The sequence below is a fragment of the Salvelinus alpinus genome, chromosome 1 (assembly GCF_045679555.1).
Source record: "Salvelinus alpinus chromosome 1, SLU_Salpinus.1, whole genome shotgun sequence".
Taxonomy (NCBI): Eukaryota; Metazoa; Chordata; class Actinopteri; order Salmoniformes; family Salmonidae; genus Salvelinus; species Salvelinus alpinus.
This window is the reverse complement of record NC_092086.1, coordinates 86896733-86912167: the sequence shown is the minus strand read 5'-3', so window position 1 is coordinate 86912167 and position 15435 is coordinate 86896733. Positions and strand designations below refer to the sequence as shown.

General features: G+C 44.9%; 1 protein-coding gene across 9 annotated transcripts in view; it reads right to left on the bottom strand.

Moving 5' to 3' along the window:
- Positions 1 to 15435, bottom strand: part of auts2a (activator of transcription and developmental regulator AUTS2 a) — a 503450-nt gene that overhangs the window by 41005 nt on the left and 447010 nt on the right. For all 9 annotated transcript variants that reach the window (XM_071330223.1, XM_071330265.1, XM_071330254.1 and 6 more), the window contains one exon: positions 3321 to 3369. In XM_071330223.1, coding sequence (XP_071186324.1) covers positions 3321 to 3369 — 49 coding nt within the window. The remainder of the gene's footprint in view (positions 1 to 3320; positions 3370 to 15435) is intronic.

Here is a 15435-nt window from a genome sequence, read left to right as displayed (position 1 = left end):
CACACGCACACATAGACGCACACACACACACACACACACAGTTACACATAGACGCACACACACGCACAGTCTCACACACACAGTCACACATAGACGCACACACACACACACACGCACGCACACACACACACACACACAGCTAAACTAGGCCTGGACACCATCACATAGACCTCAACATCAGTTAAGGGTTGGAAACCAACCAGACAGCCTGAAGACTGCATCAAGCTCTTTCAACTGGCCCAGCATATGGCTGGTTTGTCTTTCTAATTTTCTGCAGGAGACTAAATGAATGAGGCTTGCAGGCAGGCTGACACCTGCGGGCGCTTTGACAGGCTCGGTAATTAGATCTAACGTGTAATGATTCTTCCTTAATAAAGGCTGCGCCTAGGAAAATTGAGCCCAGACAGAGGAGAGAGAGGGAGGGAAGGAGGAAGAGAGAGACTGGGGTGAGGGAGGAAGAGAGAGACTGGGGTGAGGGAGGAAGAGAGAGACTGGGGTGAGGGAGGAAGAGAGAGACTGGGGTGAGGGAGGAAGAGAGAGACTGGGGTGAGGGAGGAAGAGAGAAACTGGGGTGAGGGAGGAAGAGAGAGACTGGGGTGAGGGAGAAAGAGAGAGATTGGGGTGAGGGAGGAAGAGAGAGACTGGGGTGGGGGAGGAGAGAAAGAGCATCAGAGAGTGGGGGACTGTGTGAAGCGAACACAACCGAAAATTCCACACAGTGGATATCAGTGGTGAGGCGTGAGGAAGGTGACACGAGGCTGGAAGCAAATCAACATCCAACAACTAAAACACTGAAATCAGTCAGGAGTTGGATTTCTTTGCAAATACGCCACAGTCAGAGGCAATAAGCAATCAGTGAGGTGACTGGCTAGCTGTTAGGACTGTGCTGTACTATACTGTGAGTGGTGCTGCCTGCCTGCCAGGCAGGGCAGTCATTGTTGGGAGGTAGAGGCTGCTGAGAAACTGATTAGATGAGACTGACCACCTCTGAGAGCTATCAGTCAGTAATCAGACCAGAGAGACACACTCCCATGGTCTCCCACTGTACAATAGAGGGAAATGGTGAACTATGGATCTGGTCTTGAGGTTTGAAACACCACAGGGTGGTCTGTAAGAACAGGCCAGGGATGTAGCAGCAAGTAGTCTCTTTTTGAGGGTTGTCGTCACCCCTGACTGTCTTACAGACCATACTGTCACACCTGAGTCAGGCATCAACAGGCGAATCACAACGCTCTGACAGGTTTCTCCGATCTAGGATTTCTATGAAATGTCACACGTATATATGATTGTTGTTGATGAGAGACAGCTCCTGGTGATCGTACCAGCCAGACTTACAGTGTAATTAAAACAATGTGTGTTACGTCATTATATGCACAGAATAAATGGAATTCCTATTTTCAAATAATATGCTCTACTCCTCGGCAGAAATCTTGTCATTTTAGTTCAATTTGATTCAATCAAGCTTCAACTGGTTGTCTTTCCTTTATAGTTTCACTAGTCTAGAGGTGCTTATATCACCAAGCAGAGCTATGTGCTCCTCCACAGAGAGCAGCAGTGAGGTTAACTCCCTCATGTCTATAGAAGTGTTGTTGCTGCTGCCATCAGTTGACCTCTTTGTTTGTCAGTGCCGTGGCTGGGCCCTCCAAGCCCCTGTTGAACATTAAGAACAATAAGCATTTGATGTGTACCAACAAGAAAGCACAAAGCACAAAACAAACAGAGACCTTTTGCACCTGCCCTCGGGGCAAATACTGACGTTCATCTAAGCTTTTCCCTTTTTTCCTGGAGTTGTTTCTTGTCCTGAGGCGGTTGGTCGCTCGGTCGGTGCATCGTAGTGGTGGTAATCCCATCGAACAAAAAACACACCACTCCTTTTATCTCAACACTTCCCTCAATAAAAATACCAATGGCCTCCGTTCTCCTGCACCTGGATTCTTTTACTCGCCTTTTGTGATTGCAATAGGAATTAGCATTTGGCAGGAGTGGAGCCGGAGGAGGAGGGAACTTGGATGTTAAAAAGAAAGAAAAGGGTCTTATATTTAAATGGAAATAGGGGCCAAGAGAGTGGACTGCCTACTATCCACCAGGGAGGGAGAGAGTGCATTTGTGTACTGTTTCCCCCTTTCACTGAGGGGTAAAGAGGGCGGCCCGTGTTGATTTAAGACGCACAAAGGAGGTCTTAGTCCTTTCAAGGGAACCAAATCTCCTCACAGAGAGGTGCCTTCAAAAGGAAGCCTCCCTGTCAAGCATGGCCATTGAGCCCCCGATGGACGCCGCAAATCAAGCCCTGGAGGTAATCAAAGGCCAGAATGTGGGAATGTGTTTGGGGTCCTAGGACTCTGCGTAGAGCACAGTGCAGGAAGAAAGAGGGAGAGGAGGGAAACAACAACCTATCTGCACCAATCAGCACCTCTTTCTCCTGCTCTCTGAAGGGGTCATAACCTCTGTTTTTCCAGCCCCTCCTCTCCCCTAACACTCCCCCCTCCGCCCCATCAAAGCCTATAGTAACCCACCATTACAGAGGAATGTCCATTCAACACATTATCTGGACGTAGAAAATGGGGCTGGCTGCTTTTAACAGCAAATTAGTGACGTGATAATGAGGTCATAAACAGATGCCAGGTCCTCCTTCTGACTTCATTTCCTACTGAATTAGCACTTTCTGGTTCCTCCTCCTCTGGCTCCTATACAATACAACACTAACCCTCCTCCTGGCACGTTAACTAACTAACACTGCTTCTCAATGCTCTGTGATATGGGACGTTAAATGTACACCTCAATGATTATTACTCTGTGTTTTTTTCTTCCAGAATTCTCATTTATGCTTCAAAATAGATTTTTGTGTTTATTATTTCATTTTCAATGTATTTCCCACTAAAAGGTCTAGTAAAATATATTTTGGCATATCAAAACTCTGCATGGTGTGTATTTGAGTGAGTAACTAATATGGATTTCTCATTCATCACACTGTATCCAATTCGATTCCATTTAATAGACCACCTTAATGGATTTTCAGTCACGTCTAGACGTGAGGAACACAGATTGATATTTCACACCTGTGTTACACAGAGCTGCACTGCAAATGGAAGCTTTTTTGCCTGAAATGCATTACCAAGCTCTGGTTCTGGTTGATATACAAATAGGCTGCAAAGGCATGCCTCTCTCGCCTCTCATACACTGAGCCAATGCAGAATTACAATGACCAGCCAATGTCCTAATAATAATAAACAATGAAACCGAATACACATTATGATTCTGTCAAATGAAAATAATTTTGCCATTATATAATATTGCAACATAAAACACATAAGAACTCATACCTTTAACTGCAGCAGTGCTGAAGAATTTCTCTGAGCTGGCATCAGAGCCCTGTGTGAGAGAAAGACGATATCATTAGCACATCTTCTTAAACATGTGGGCTTCATAGTCAAAGACCCAACAGGCCATATGTACCATCCATCTAACGGGAGCAAAACATTCCGCACTGCACATCACGGCCACTTGATGGCACTGTTGGTCCATGACATAACAGCACATTTCATCTCGAGCCCGGTGTGGCAGGGCGTACATTAACATTGCTATGTTATTGTGCAAACATTCAGTGCTAAGCATGTACACAGTATTAGACAATTAAAGTGTTTTTAGGTGATAATGTGCTGTCGAAGAGGCGTTGGCTAATTCAATCCAACGAATAAGGTGAAAGACCGACCTGTTACAATCCCTACCAATGTATGCGTGCCATGGATGAGTCTACTAGGGAATAATAGATTGAACCCACTAGTTTTAAATGTCACTTTCATAGCGTTTTCACTTTTTGTCGCAGAGAAGTATAAAACCAGATGACAGTAGCCTATTGAAAGATGTTCGTTTATATATTAGATACTAGTCGCGGGAAGTGAATTTGACAATGAGCCTAATTCAAAACAATTCAGAAGACACTATCACAGAAAATGAAGACTCCACAGCTTTTCTGCAAATGGACAGTGGCACGGGCTCCAATAGTAACGGTATGACAATTGCACAAATGTCATATATATCACATTGGCTAAAGCCTATCAATTATTTTCTATACTCACATGATACGACCCTGCTGAAGCCAGAAACATTTAAATATTAATTTGCTTAGGGTGCAGTACACTCCATGGTAAGAGATAGGCATTTCAGTATATCTATTCATCCGAATTAAAATGTGTAGGTGCATGGAAAGCAGAAAAATGTTTTGCCATTCCATAAAATATAATTTTATCTCGTAATTCCAAAAACTAAAACGAGAGTAGCATATCAAAGAGTATGACGGCAGATTGAAATAGACAGACTTGATTGAAGCACATTCAGTTCGGATATTTCCCTTTTGCACACAGCAAATATACAGATAAACACCATTCAAATAATAACGGTAAAACGGCCTTTTTCACATAGGAATATTACACATTTGCGTTATTATGAATATGTTTATTAGTAGCCTATAAAACGAAATGCTGCAATAGCCAGACAGATATTACACATTTTATTCTGTTCAATAAAACCTATTGATAATACACATAATTCGTCGTTAATATACATAAACTAATAACCAAACAGCTAATTCATAATAAGGTAGACTACGTGAATAAAGAAACGCGACGCGCATACCTTTGATGTGGCGAAACTGGCAAGAAGGAAAATAACAAGTCAAATATATGACTTTCGTGGTCTAGAAAATACGGCCCCGTTTTACATTCTGCTCGTCGAATAATGTAATCCACAAACAGGCGGCGAATTCAACTCCGGTTTAATTGATGACAGCCATGCGAAAAGAGAAGCCCTTTCCAAGACAATTCCAACGAGAGACGAGAAGCGCTTAAAAAGCTACCGTTCCTCTCGGACAAAGGAAGACGTGTCTTGCCAGCAAAAGCATCAGCAACAACTCTGGGTCGCTAAATCCCGTTAAGTGCGTTTCGTCTCCAATTCAGGGTGGAATACAAATCTATTTCGCAATATTCTTGTATTGAAAATATCCGAGATTCGAATAGACAGGATCCTTGGGAGAATGTGTATCTGGACGCGTAAAGAGGCTGCGTCCACAGACACCACAAGAGAGTCGACAGCTCGCTCCTACAGAGCAAAAAAATCCAACAAAGCGCAGACCAATTTCCTCTGTTGCGAAAGAGGGAGACAAAATCACACTTAGAATCACCTTGAGCCAAAAGGGGACTCCACATTCATTATATGTTCAGCTGGTAAAAGCGTATGTCCTGTGGTTGCTGACGGTTCCGTCGCCGACAGAGCCTCTCCTCATCCGCTCCAAGCATCAGACAAATTCCCATTCATCCAACGGCTGCCTCAGCGATCCTCGCTCAACGATCGGGTCCTCCCACTTCCTGATTCTAACCTGACTTGGGTTCGACTTCTCTCCCGAACACAAACACACGTGTGTTTTCTGCTTCCGAGTGTCCGAATACTGTTCCAAAGACCGCGCGCTGCTCGGGACAGTCGTGCGTATTTGCGTAAATTGGAGCTGAGAGAAACTGCTTGGCATTTCCAGAACGAGAGAGGGAGAGAAAGCAAGTGGCGGGAGGGAAGGGGGAGGGCCTGAGACTAGAATGATATTCTTTCACTGTCAACAGTGTGAGATGATGTCAGCGGCTAATGAATTTCCCAGTAGGGTGCTGCAACCGTGAGGGAGGAAAACAAAACACTCTTTATAAGCAGCAGTGCACCTCCTCAGAGCTCACAGCCGTTCTCTTCCTGTTGGAATAACCACCACTCTACTGTCCTGGAGGAGGTCACATACCCACACCAGCTACTGGGCCAACCATGGTGATAGACAGGGATCCATCCATGCTCACCTATGGTGCCCACTTAATCAAACCTGATCCAGGGCTCAAACGCAGACATTGACAAGTGATTTTTTCATGTTCAAACCATCTGTATTTGTAAGAGGATCACCAGCTTTAGCATTCTCCCTATTATTAAGCTAATTTCTGATGGGACTATTTGCTTGGAAGGCGAAAGAGAGAGTGAGAGAAAGCACCCCTCGTCTTATCTGAACCATCTCACTAATCTGGCGGACCATGGACACTCCAGACCAAAACAATCCTGCAATCTTCAACTAATGCTGGACGTTCCTGGAAAATCCCTTTAATCGCACGTTCCCGTGTCCTAGCCTCGGCTAATCAGCATTAACCCACTGTCTGGGAGGTCAATGGATCAACAATGGAGTCACATTGGAGGGAGGATGGGATCTCTTTCTCTCTCCCTACAGTCCCCAGCCCCCACAGAGCAGAAAACAGACTTAACTCATTGCTGCAGGGTGCTAATCCATCCCTCTACCCTACTGTATGTGCTGGAGAAAGAAGGAGTGGGAGAAAGAGAAAGATAGCGACCGACAGACACAGACAGAAAGAGGGAAAGAATGGCCGAGTGTTATAACCCTGTGCTCCTAGTGCTCTATATACAAGGACATTGGATCTCATGGCCAGATAGATGACTATCAGCAGGGAGACGTGGCTGGCTGAGGCCCCAGGACACCATTCAAAGCCATACTGCCGGGCCCCCAGGCCCCAGAGAGCTAAACCTCATCACACAATGGTCCCGCGAAGAACCAAGCTCTCCATTACAAAGTGTTCATTGGGTTAGGGGCCCACCTTGATCTCCAATATAAAGTGTGCAATGGGTTAGGGGCCCCATTTTGATCGTCAGTGGGCCCATGTCTAATATATGATGAAGCCATGTTGACAAGTGTCTGCTTTGAACATCAAGCAGCTTCCATATTGGGAAGAAGAAAAGGAAAATAAAAATAAAAGTGTCCGTGTCCGAATACCCATACTTGCGTCCTAAATAGTAGGCTGTTTGAGTATAGGAAAAAAGAAAGTTGAATAGTATGCAACATTGAGGAAATGGAGTATACTTTAAATGCCCGGATGTCATACTCATTTCGGCTTTGACAACAACTGATCAATTATATATGGGGGTGCACTACCAAAATCAACGAATACCGGGAAACTGCAATCAAGCATGACGCATTCTCAGTATGTGAAAATAGAATGTTTAATAGTATGCAACATCTTGAAAATCAAGTATGGTTTAAATGCCAGGATGTTATTCTCATTTCTGCTCTTCACCCAGTAGAATTCGATGCACACTTTCCCACGATGCATTGGAAGAGGTCGGCTGCGAGTGATAGGCCCTAGTTCTGTTCAGGTAGCCAAACAACAAAACTAGTATTTTTTTTACACGTATTTCTGTTTTCTCACTAAAGTGTTTCTTGTTCTCTTGGCCTTCGTCAGAACTTTTAACCTAATTACTAAACCATCTTTTGATTTCTGAATGTGTTGGCATCGGGGACTTGGGATGTGGCTGAGTTATTGATGTCATGTTAATCAGGCCTTTTAATTTAAACATATGGATTGTAGGCTAGGATACCTATTTAATTATTTAATTTATGGATCATGCCTTAGCAGTCACTCTGATCTTGATCCCAATGATCAGTGCTTTCGTGTATTATGTTGCTGTTCAGCGGTTCTGAATTTGCGATGCACGGACTGGCCACGTGCCTTTTGATTTGAACATTTGAACAGTTTTGGTGTGTGTATTAGGCTATTTCATTTAATTTATATACAGTACCAGTTTAATGTTTGGACACATCTTCTCATTCAAGGGTTTTTCTTTATTTTTGCTATTTTCTACATTGTATAATACAAATAAAATGAAATAACACATGAAATCATGTAGTAACCAAAAAACTTGGAAATATATTTTAGATTTTAAATTATTCAAAGTAGCCACCCTTTGCCTTGATGACAACTTTGCACACTCTTGGCTTTCTCTCAACCAGCTTCATGAGGTAGTTACCTGGAATGCTTTATAGTATGCAACAATGAGTAAATAGCATGCAGTTTAGCTTATTCCAAATGCTAAAAACAACTGGACAAATTATGTTTCAAATTAGTTATAGTACTGGGTTACATGTTATTACATAGTAATTGCAAGACATTCCAAGTAACTACATGGCATCGTGCTGTTTAGTTGGTAAAACAAAAGTGTGTATGATGCACTGAATATTTATACCACTTTATGCAACAAACAAACATGGCTGCCTGTTGTTGCACCGGTTTAGGAACAGAAGCCATCAACGAATCAGTATTTATTGTCTTTAACTGTCATTATCAAATGTATTTATTTATTTTTGTTATTACCCCTTTTTCTCCACAAATTTGTGGTATCCAATTCATAGTTACAGTCTTGTCTCATCACTGCAACTCCCGTACGGACTCAGGAGAGGTGAAGGTCGAGAGCCTTGCGTCCTCTGAAACACAACCCAACCAAGCCGCACTGCTTCTTCACACAATGCCCACTTAGCCAGCCGCACCAATGTGTCAGAGGAAACACCGTACACATGGCGACCGTGTCAGCATGCACCGCGCTCGGCCCGCCACAGGGGTCGCTAGTGCGCGATGGGACAAGGACATCCCTGCCGGCCAAACTCTCCCCTAATCCGGACGACGCTGGGCCAATTGTGCACCGCCCCATGGGTCTCCTGGTCGCGGCCGGCTGCGACAGAGCCTGGACTCGAACCCAGAATCTCTAGTGGTAGAGCCTTAGACCACTGCACCACTCGGGAGGTCTCATTATCAAATTTAAGAGAAACTTCAGGTCTGTGATTACAGCTCAACCACCAGACAATCTACATCCGGATCTCTCACTGCACATTCCTTTTTAATTGAAATGAAACGCTGACTGAGAAGAACAGAAATGAGAAAAAAGCTGTGCATGCTGTAATGCCGCAGCCAAGAAAATAATATAAAGTGGCACTTTTCTATGGAAAAGCACTTGATGCCGTTGCCAGAGACTGGAGATCAAATATAACGTCTGGAGTTATGTTATGTATGCCAGTAATTGGTGTCTGTGCCTGTAAATTCTGTCTATACACCATCAGCCCTTTCTCTCCGCTAAAAATGTTTAATCTTTAATTCAATTTTTTTGGGCCGTGATCCTTCGCTTCAAAGCATCCAGAAGATCATTTTTCCACCCTCCGCAATGGCGGTTTCATTTTACAGGAACAATTTTTTCCCCTAGATTGCAATCACAGGAGACCGGCTCGCTTTTTCATGAACCTTCCTGCCATTACGGGAAAAACCTCCCCTCATTTAAAATATTACCGACAAGTGTAATGGGTGAAATACGTTAAAAGCTCTTATATAGGGCTCAAGACTTCCCGGGGTGGATGAGGAGGATGAGGTGAGGCAATAAAAGGAAACGTGTCTTGATGAAATTGTAGAAATGTTCTGAGGAGAATAGCAGCTTTCTCCTGAGATAGATATATAGATATAGAGAGGTTCCAGGCAGGTTGACATGGAACAAGCAGTTAACAATGGCCGGGCTGTGAAGATGAAGATCCGTCGGGGAGAAGAATCAGAGGTATACAGTTTAATGGCTGTGATAGAAAACTGAGGATGGATCAACAACATTGTAGTTACTCCACAATACTAACCTGATTGACAGAGTGAAAAGAAGGAATATTGTACAGAATAAAAATATTCCAAAACATGCTTCCTAATTGCAACAAGGCTCTAAAAAAAATACTGTCAAAAATGTGTCAAATCAATTAACATTTTGTCCTGAATAGAAAGTGTTATGTTTGGGGCAAATCCAATACAACACATTACTGAGTACCACTCTTTATATTTTCAAGCATAGTGGTGGCTGCATCATGTTATGTGTATGCTTGTAATTGTTCAGGACTGGGGAGCTAAACATAGGCTAAATCCTAGAGGAAAACCTGGTTCAGTCGGTATCCACCAAACACTGGGAGATGAATTCACCTTTCAGCAGGACAATAACCTAAATCACAAGGCCAAATCTACACTGGAGTTGCTTACCAAGAAGACAGGAATGTTCTTGAGTGGCCGAGTTAGAGTTTGACTTAAATCTGCTGGAAAATCTATGGAAAGACCTGAAAATGGCTGTGAAGCAATTATCAACAACCAATTTGACAGAGCTTGAAGAATTTTGAAAAGAATAATGGGCGAATGTTTCTCTTAGAGACTTACCCAGAAAGACTCACAGCTGTAGTCGCTGCCAAAGGTGATTCTAACATGTATTGACTCAGGGGGTTGAATACTAATCTAATCAAGATATATTAGTGTTTTATTTTTCTTTCTTTTTTTCAAAATGTTATAATTTTTCCTCCACTTTGACATACCAGAGTATTTTTTGTAGATCGTTGACAAAAAAATAACAATTCAAACAATTTTAATCTCACTGTAACAAAATGTGGAAAAAGTCAAGGGGTGTGAATACTTTCTGAAGGCACTACATGTATTTCGTAGACATGATGTCTACTATGGGTAGTATAGAAGTCTACTATGGACAGTGTGGATTGCCAGAGGGTATGGAGAGAAGTGGCAAGGACACAGGTTTTAATAAGCACATGCTTATTAAAATACATGAATTATTTGCACCATTCTCAATAAGATTCATGGCCTGATATTCGATCTGACTGCAAAATAGGTAGACTACCCCCATATGCCATGGAACATCCTACAATCAATACATGCACAAATACACACCAAGACACACACCAAAATCTAAAATCATCTACCGTCTCTTTTCTGTGCCTTTTGAAAGCGAGGTGAGGATGCTTTTTACAGTCATTACATCCAGCCTTATCTCAGTGAGTCTGCACTAGGCTGCCATTGACAACTGCTTCTAATCTCGCCCCCTCACAACAAGCAGCTCTGAAAGCGACACTGCCTTTCTTCCCAATTCCTCAGACATGTAGCCAGACATATATTCATCTGTCACTCATTGCCTGTATTAATGGGGAGATGACACACACACACGCGGCAAAAAGATGAGCCATATTTCACACATCTTTCACACTGATTTAAACCTGCCTTTATCACACAAGAGGGATTGGTAGTTTTTGAATATTAAGGCAGACACAAGACAGAGGGAGGGAAGCATCTGTCTGATATAGCCTACTAGGACAACGGGAATTGAAAAGTAGCACATCGTTTTTCCTCTACGGTAATATGTTTCCTTGAGCTAAGAGATATGAAACTCACATCATATGTCACTAAGTGAAGCGTAAAGTATTTTTTCCTGGTGTTCGACCTATAAAGTAAAAAGCCTATAGAGCAACTGGTGTAATCTGGTCTGTTATCTCTCCCAGTCTGCTTTCAGGAACCAGGCCGGGTCGTTGGTTGGACCACTAGGCGAATGGTGATGGATAATGTTAGACCTTATCTCCATCTAGGAGGTCAATAATCACTGAGAGTTGACATAGCAGTATATAAGCACTGGTCTGTTAGCATGAGCAGAGCCACTTTACTGCCTGGCCCTCGAGCCATCAGTCCTCTGTCCCCTTCCCAGGGACTCTGCTTTCAAAACAAACCAGGACAAGGAAATTGGTTTAGGCTAACCTTCCCTCCTCAAACGCTTGGGTTACATCCTTAATGCATTTTTTTGCCTTTTTCCCAGTCGGAGTGGAAACGGGAACGGGAGGGAGGCCCTTTTGTCAAAATTCTAGATATGCCACAGAGAGTCGGCTGCCATGCCGCAGGTCATTTCAGGCCAGTCAATCCCTCCCTCCCCATCAAGCAGACCAACATTGAGTACCACTCTACATTTGTACATGTATACACACACTCATATACACTCAGTGGCCAGTTTATTAGGTACACCCATCTAGTAGGGGGTCGTACCCCCCATTGCCTCCAGAACATCCTGAATTATTTGGGGCATGGCGTTCAATCGTGGCTCAATTGGTATCAAGGGACCTAACGTGTGCCAGGAAAACATTCCCTACACCAGTACACCACCGCCACCAGCCTGTACCGTTGACACCAGGCAGGATGGGTCCATGGACTCATGCTGCTTACGCCAAATCCTGACTCTGCCATCAGCATGGCGCAACAAGAACCGGGCTTCGTCGGACCAGACAATGTTTTTCCACTCCTCGATTGTCCAGTATTGATGATTGAGTGCCCACTGGAGCTGCTTCTTCTTGTTTTTAGCTGATAGGAGTGGAACCCGGTGTGGTCGTCTCCTACAATAGCCCATCCATGACAAGTATTGACGAGTTGTGCGTTCCGAGATGCCATTCTACACACCACTGTTGTACTGTGCTGTTATTTGTCTGTTTGTGGCCCGCCTGTTAGCTTGCACGATTTTTGCAATTTTCCTTCAATCTCTCTCATCAACGAGCTGTTTTTGCCCACAGGACTGCCACTGACTGGATGTTTTTTCTTTGTCGCACCAATCTCTGTAAACCCTAGACACTCGTGCATGAAAATCCCAAGAGAGTGAGCTTTTCTGAGATACTGTATCCGGCGGACCAAGCACAGAAGATCATACCACGCTCAAAGTCGTTTAGGTCACTCGTTTTGCCCATTCTAACGTTCAATCGAACAGTAACTGAATGTCTCGATGCCAGTCTGCCTTCTTTATATAACAAGCCATGGCCACGTGACTCACTGTCTGTAGGAGAGATACATTTTTTGTGAATAGGGTGGTGTAGCTAATAAACCAGCGACTGAGTGTACGTACACAAACATATATGCAAAATACACACACAGGTAGGCTTGGGCGGCATCCAGATTGCCATACCTTCATACCGATCTTGTGCCATACCGGGATATTCAATAATACTGGCACTGAACACAAGGGGCACTATTGATTTTGGAAGAAGCTAACCACAAATGCAGAGCATTTAGCACATTTTAGACAGTTAACTTTTTACTTATAAAATATCTAGCTGGCAAACATTTAGTTGTGAATTCTATGATGTAATTAGATCACCTGGCGCATGCTGCACAACAGTGAGCGACTCACAAGACTCCGGTCTCTCGTGTTGTGTGCTACAAACACCACGTGACTGGGTACTACTGGGAAAATGATGTGACAGGTGAAATGAAGAATGCAATCTTCTTTATCTCCTAACATATTGCACAAGATGACCGCAGGTATTTACTTAAAAAGTAGCTAGAAATATACACATTTATAAAACAACTTCAAATAAATAGTTTAAACGGTATTGACGGTATTGAAAAACCATCCTGTGGCTATTTCCAAATACCCCGGATTACTGTACATACGGTATACCACCCAAGCCTACACACAGGACTGTGTTGTTAATGTTTCCTTGCGCTGGTAAGGGGTTAGAGATCTCTCATCTGCTCACTGTCATGGCTGACATAGAGTGAAACTGTAAATGCCATGAGAACTACAATATAGCATGCAAACGTTGGCAAAACAACTGCTTATCCTTTTGATCAAATCATTTGATATGAAGCTGGTCCAGATACTGGTTTGATCTGGTTTGCAGTAATATTGAGGTTGGCTTTCATGAGGATCCCCTGTTAAAAGCCAGGCGATAGATTTCAGCTGTTTTACAATGGAAAATAAAGGAAATCCTCTCAATATTCCAACATGATTCCAGTTCTCTCTGAAGTCTTGCAGTGGAGCCATGCACCCCAGACAAACCCCGAAATAAAAACTCTGAATATCAAACCCTAGCTTTAATTGTTCTCACTAATCATCTCCATAGTCATGGAGGCACGACAGACATCAGCAACGACTTAATTCCAACCCAGAGCTACTTTGGCTGGGATTATATTTTTCCTTTTGTTACTTTGTTGTGCACCACACTGGGAGTGAGGAGAGATGGGGAGAGAAATAAGAGGGAGAGAAACAGGAGGAGGAGAGAGTGACAGGGAGAAGAGAGACAGAGAAATTAGAGAGCCAGACAGCCAGGGGGAGGGGAAATCGAGGGGGGAGAGAAATTGCCCCGCTGCGTCTTTAAGAGGAATCACATCAGGAAAGCACTGAGGAAATCACCAGGAAGGCCTGTATTAAAATGTGTCTGACCCCTGATGGACTCCCGACTGCAGCCCAGAGCAATCTGCCTGCCTGCCCGGCTGGAGAAATATGGTCAGAGGATTGTGCCACTGAAACGCTCCATCAAGACCATCCTGTCAGGTACGCACTGAGACAGACTACAGCCCAAACCTCTCTTCCCTTCCTCTCTCCCGCCCTCCTTTCCTCCTCCACTCTAGGGTCGTGTTGAACTGCTCCAGAGTGGGGGCCTAATGATAGTCTCTCTAGTCTAGGGGGACATAAGATGGGCCCAGACTTCAAAAGCCAGCAGGGTGACAGACAGCAGGGAAGTCTCTCTCTCGTCCCCCCCCCCCTAGACTCAACCCAGGCCCACTGGCCCAGGAGGGGTTTCTAATTGCATTTCACAAGGACTGAACTAAATAAGGGCCTTGTTCTGCCTACAGTAGCCACCCTGCTGGGGGGTGGAGAGACGGGAGGAGGGGGAAGGAGGGGGGGGGGGGGTGATGGGAGAGATTTGAGCCTCCTCTGTGTGTGACAGAAAGCTTTAACATGTCAAGCTCCACAGAGACAGGGGTAGGATAGCAACTCCGCCCCAACCTCCCCTATGGTAATGGTAGAACATGGGAGACTGAACAAGAGAAAGAATGTGTGTGTGTTTGAGAAGGTTAGAGAAAAGCGGGAGAGATTTAATCCGCAAAATGCCCCATCCCCCTTGTGGCAGGCAGAGCAGGCAGACAGGCAGTTCCCCCGCCAGAGCCCCTGGTTGTGACCTACATGGTGGGGTGTTTGTGGGCAGGGACTAGGGAGGATGGTGGGGTGTTTGTGGGGCAGGGACTAGGGAGGATGGTGGGGTGTTTGTGGGGCAGAGACTAGGGAGGATGGTGGGGTGTTTGTGGGCAGGGACTAGGGAGGATGGTGGGGTGTTTGTGGGCAGGGACTAGGGAGGATGGTGGGGTGTTTGTGGGGCAGGGACTAGGGAGGATGGTGGGGTGTTTGTGGGGCAGGGACTAGGGAGGATGGTGGGGTGTTTGTGGGGCAGGGACTAGGGAGGATGGTGGGGTGTTTGTGGGCAGGGACTAGGGAGGATGGTGGGGTGTTTGTGGGCAGGGACTAGGGAGGATGGTGCGGTGTTTGTGGGCAGGGACTAGGGAGGATGGTGGGGTGTTTGTGGGGCAGGGACTAGGGAGGATGGTGGGGTGTTTGTGGGGCAGGGACTAGGGAGGATGGTGGGGTGTTTGTGGGCAGGGACTAGGGAGGATGGTGGGGTGTTTGTGGGCAGGGACTAGGGAGGATGGTGGGGTGTTTGTGGGCAGGGACTAGGGAGGATGGTGGGGTGTTTGTGGGCAGGGACTAGGGAGGATGGTGGGGTGTTTGTGGAGGGGCAGGGAGGGCAGGGCCATAGGAGGTCTGTGGACAAGCAGGGAGCCTCCACTCCACTTTGAAGCTCTCTGCATTTCAATATTTCATGAGCCTCATCTCATCTCCAGCCCCTCTCATCGGATGTGTGCTTTTAGCTAGACAGTGAGCAGCGATCGTATACCCCATCACAGTAGCTACCATAGATCTGAGGTAACAGAAACACTCTGTTCCTGCTCTGTGTACCCAGTCAGTCTC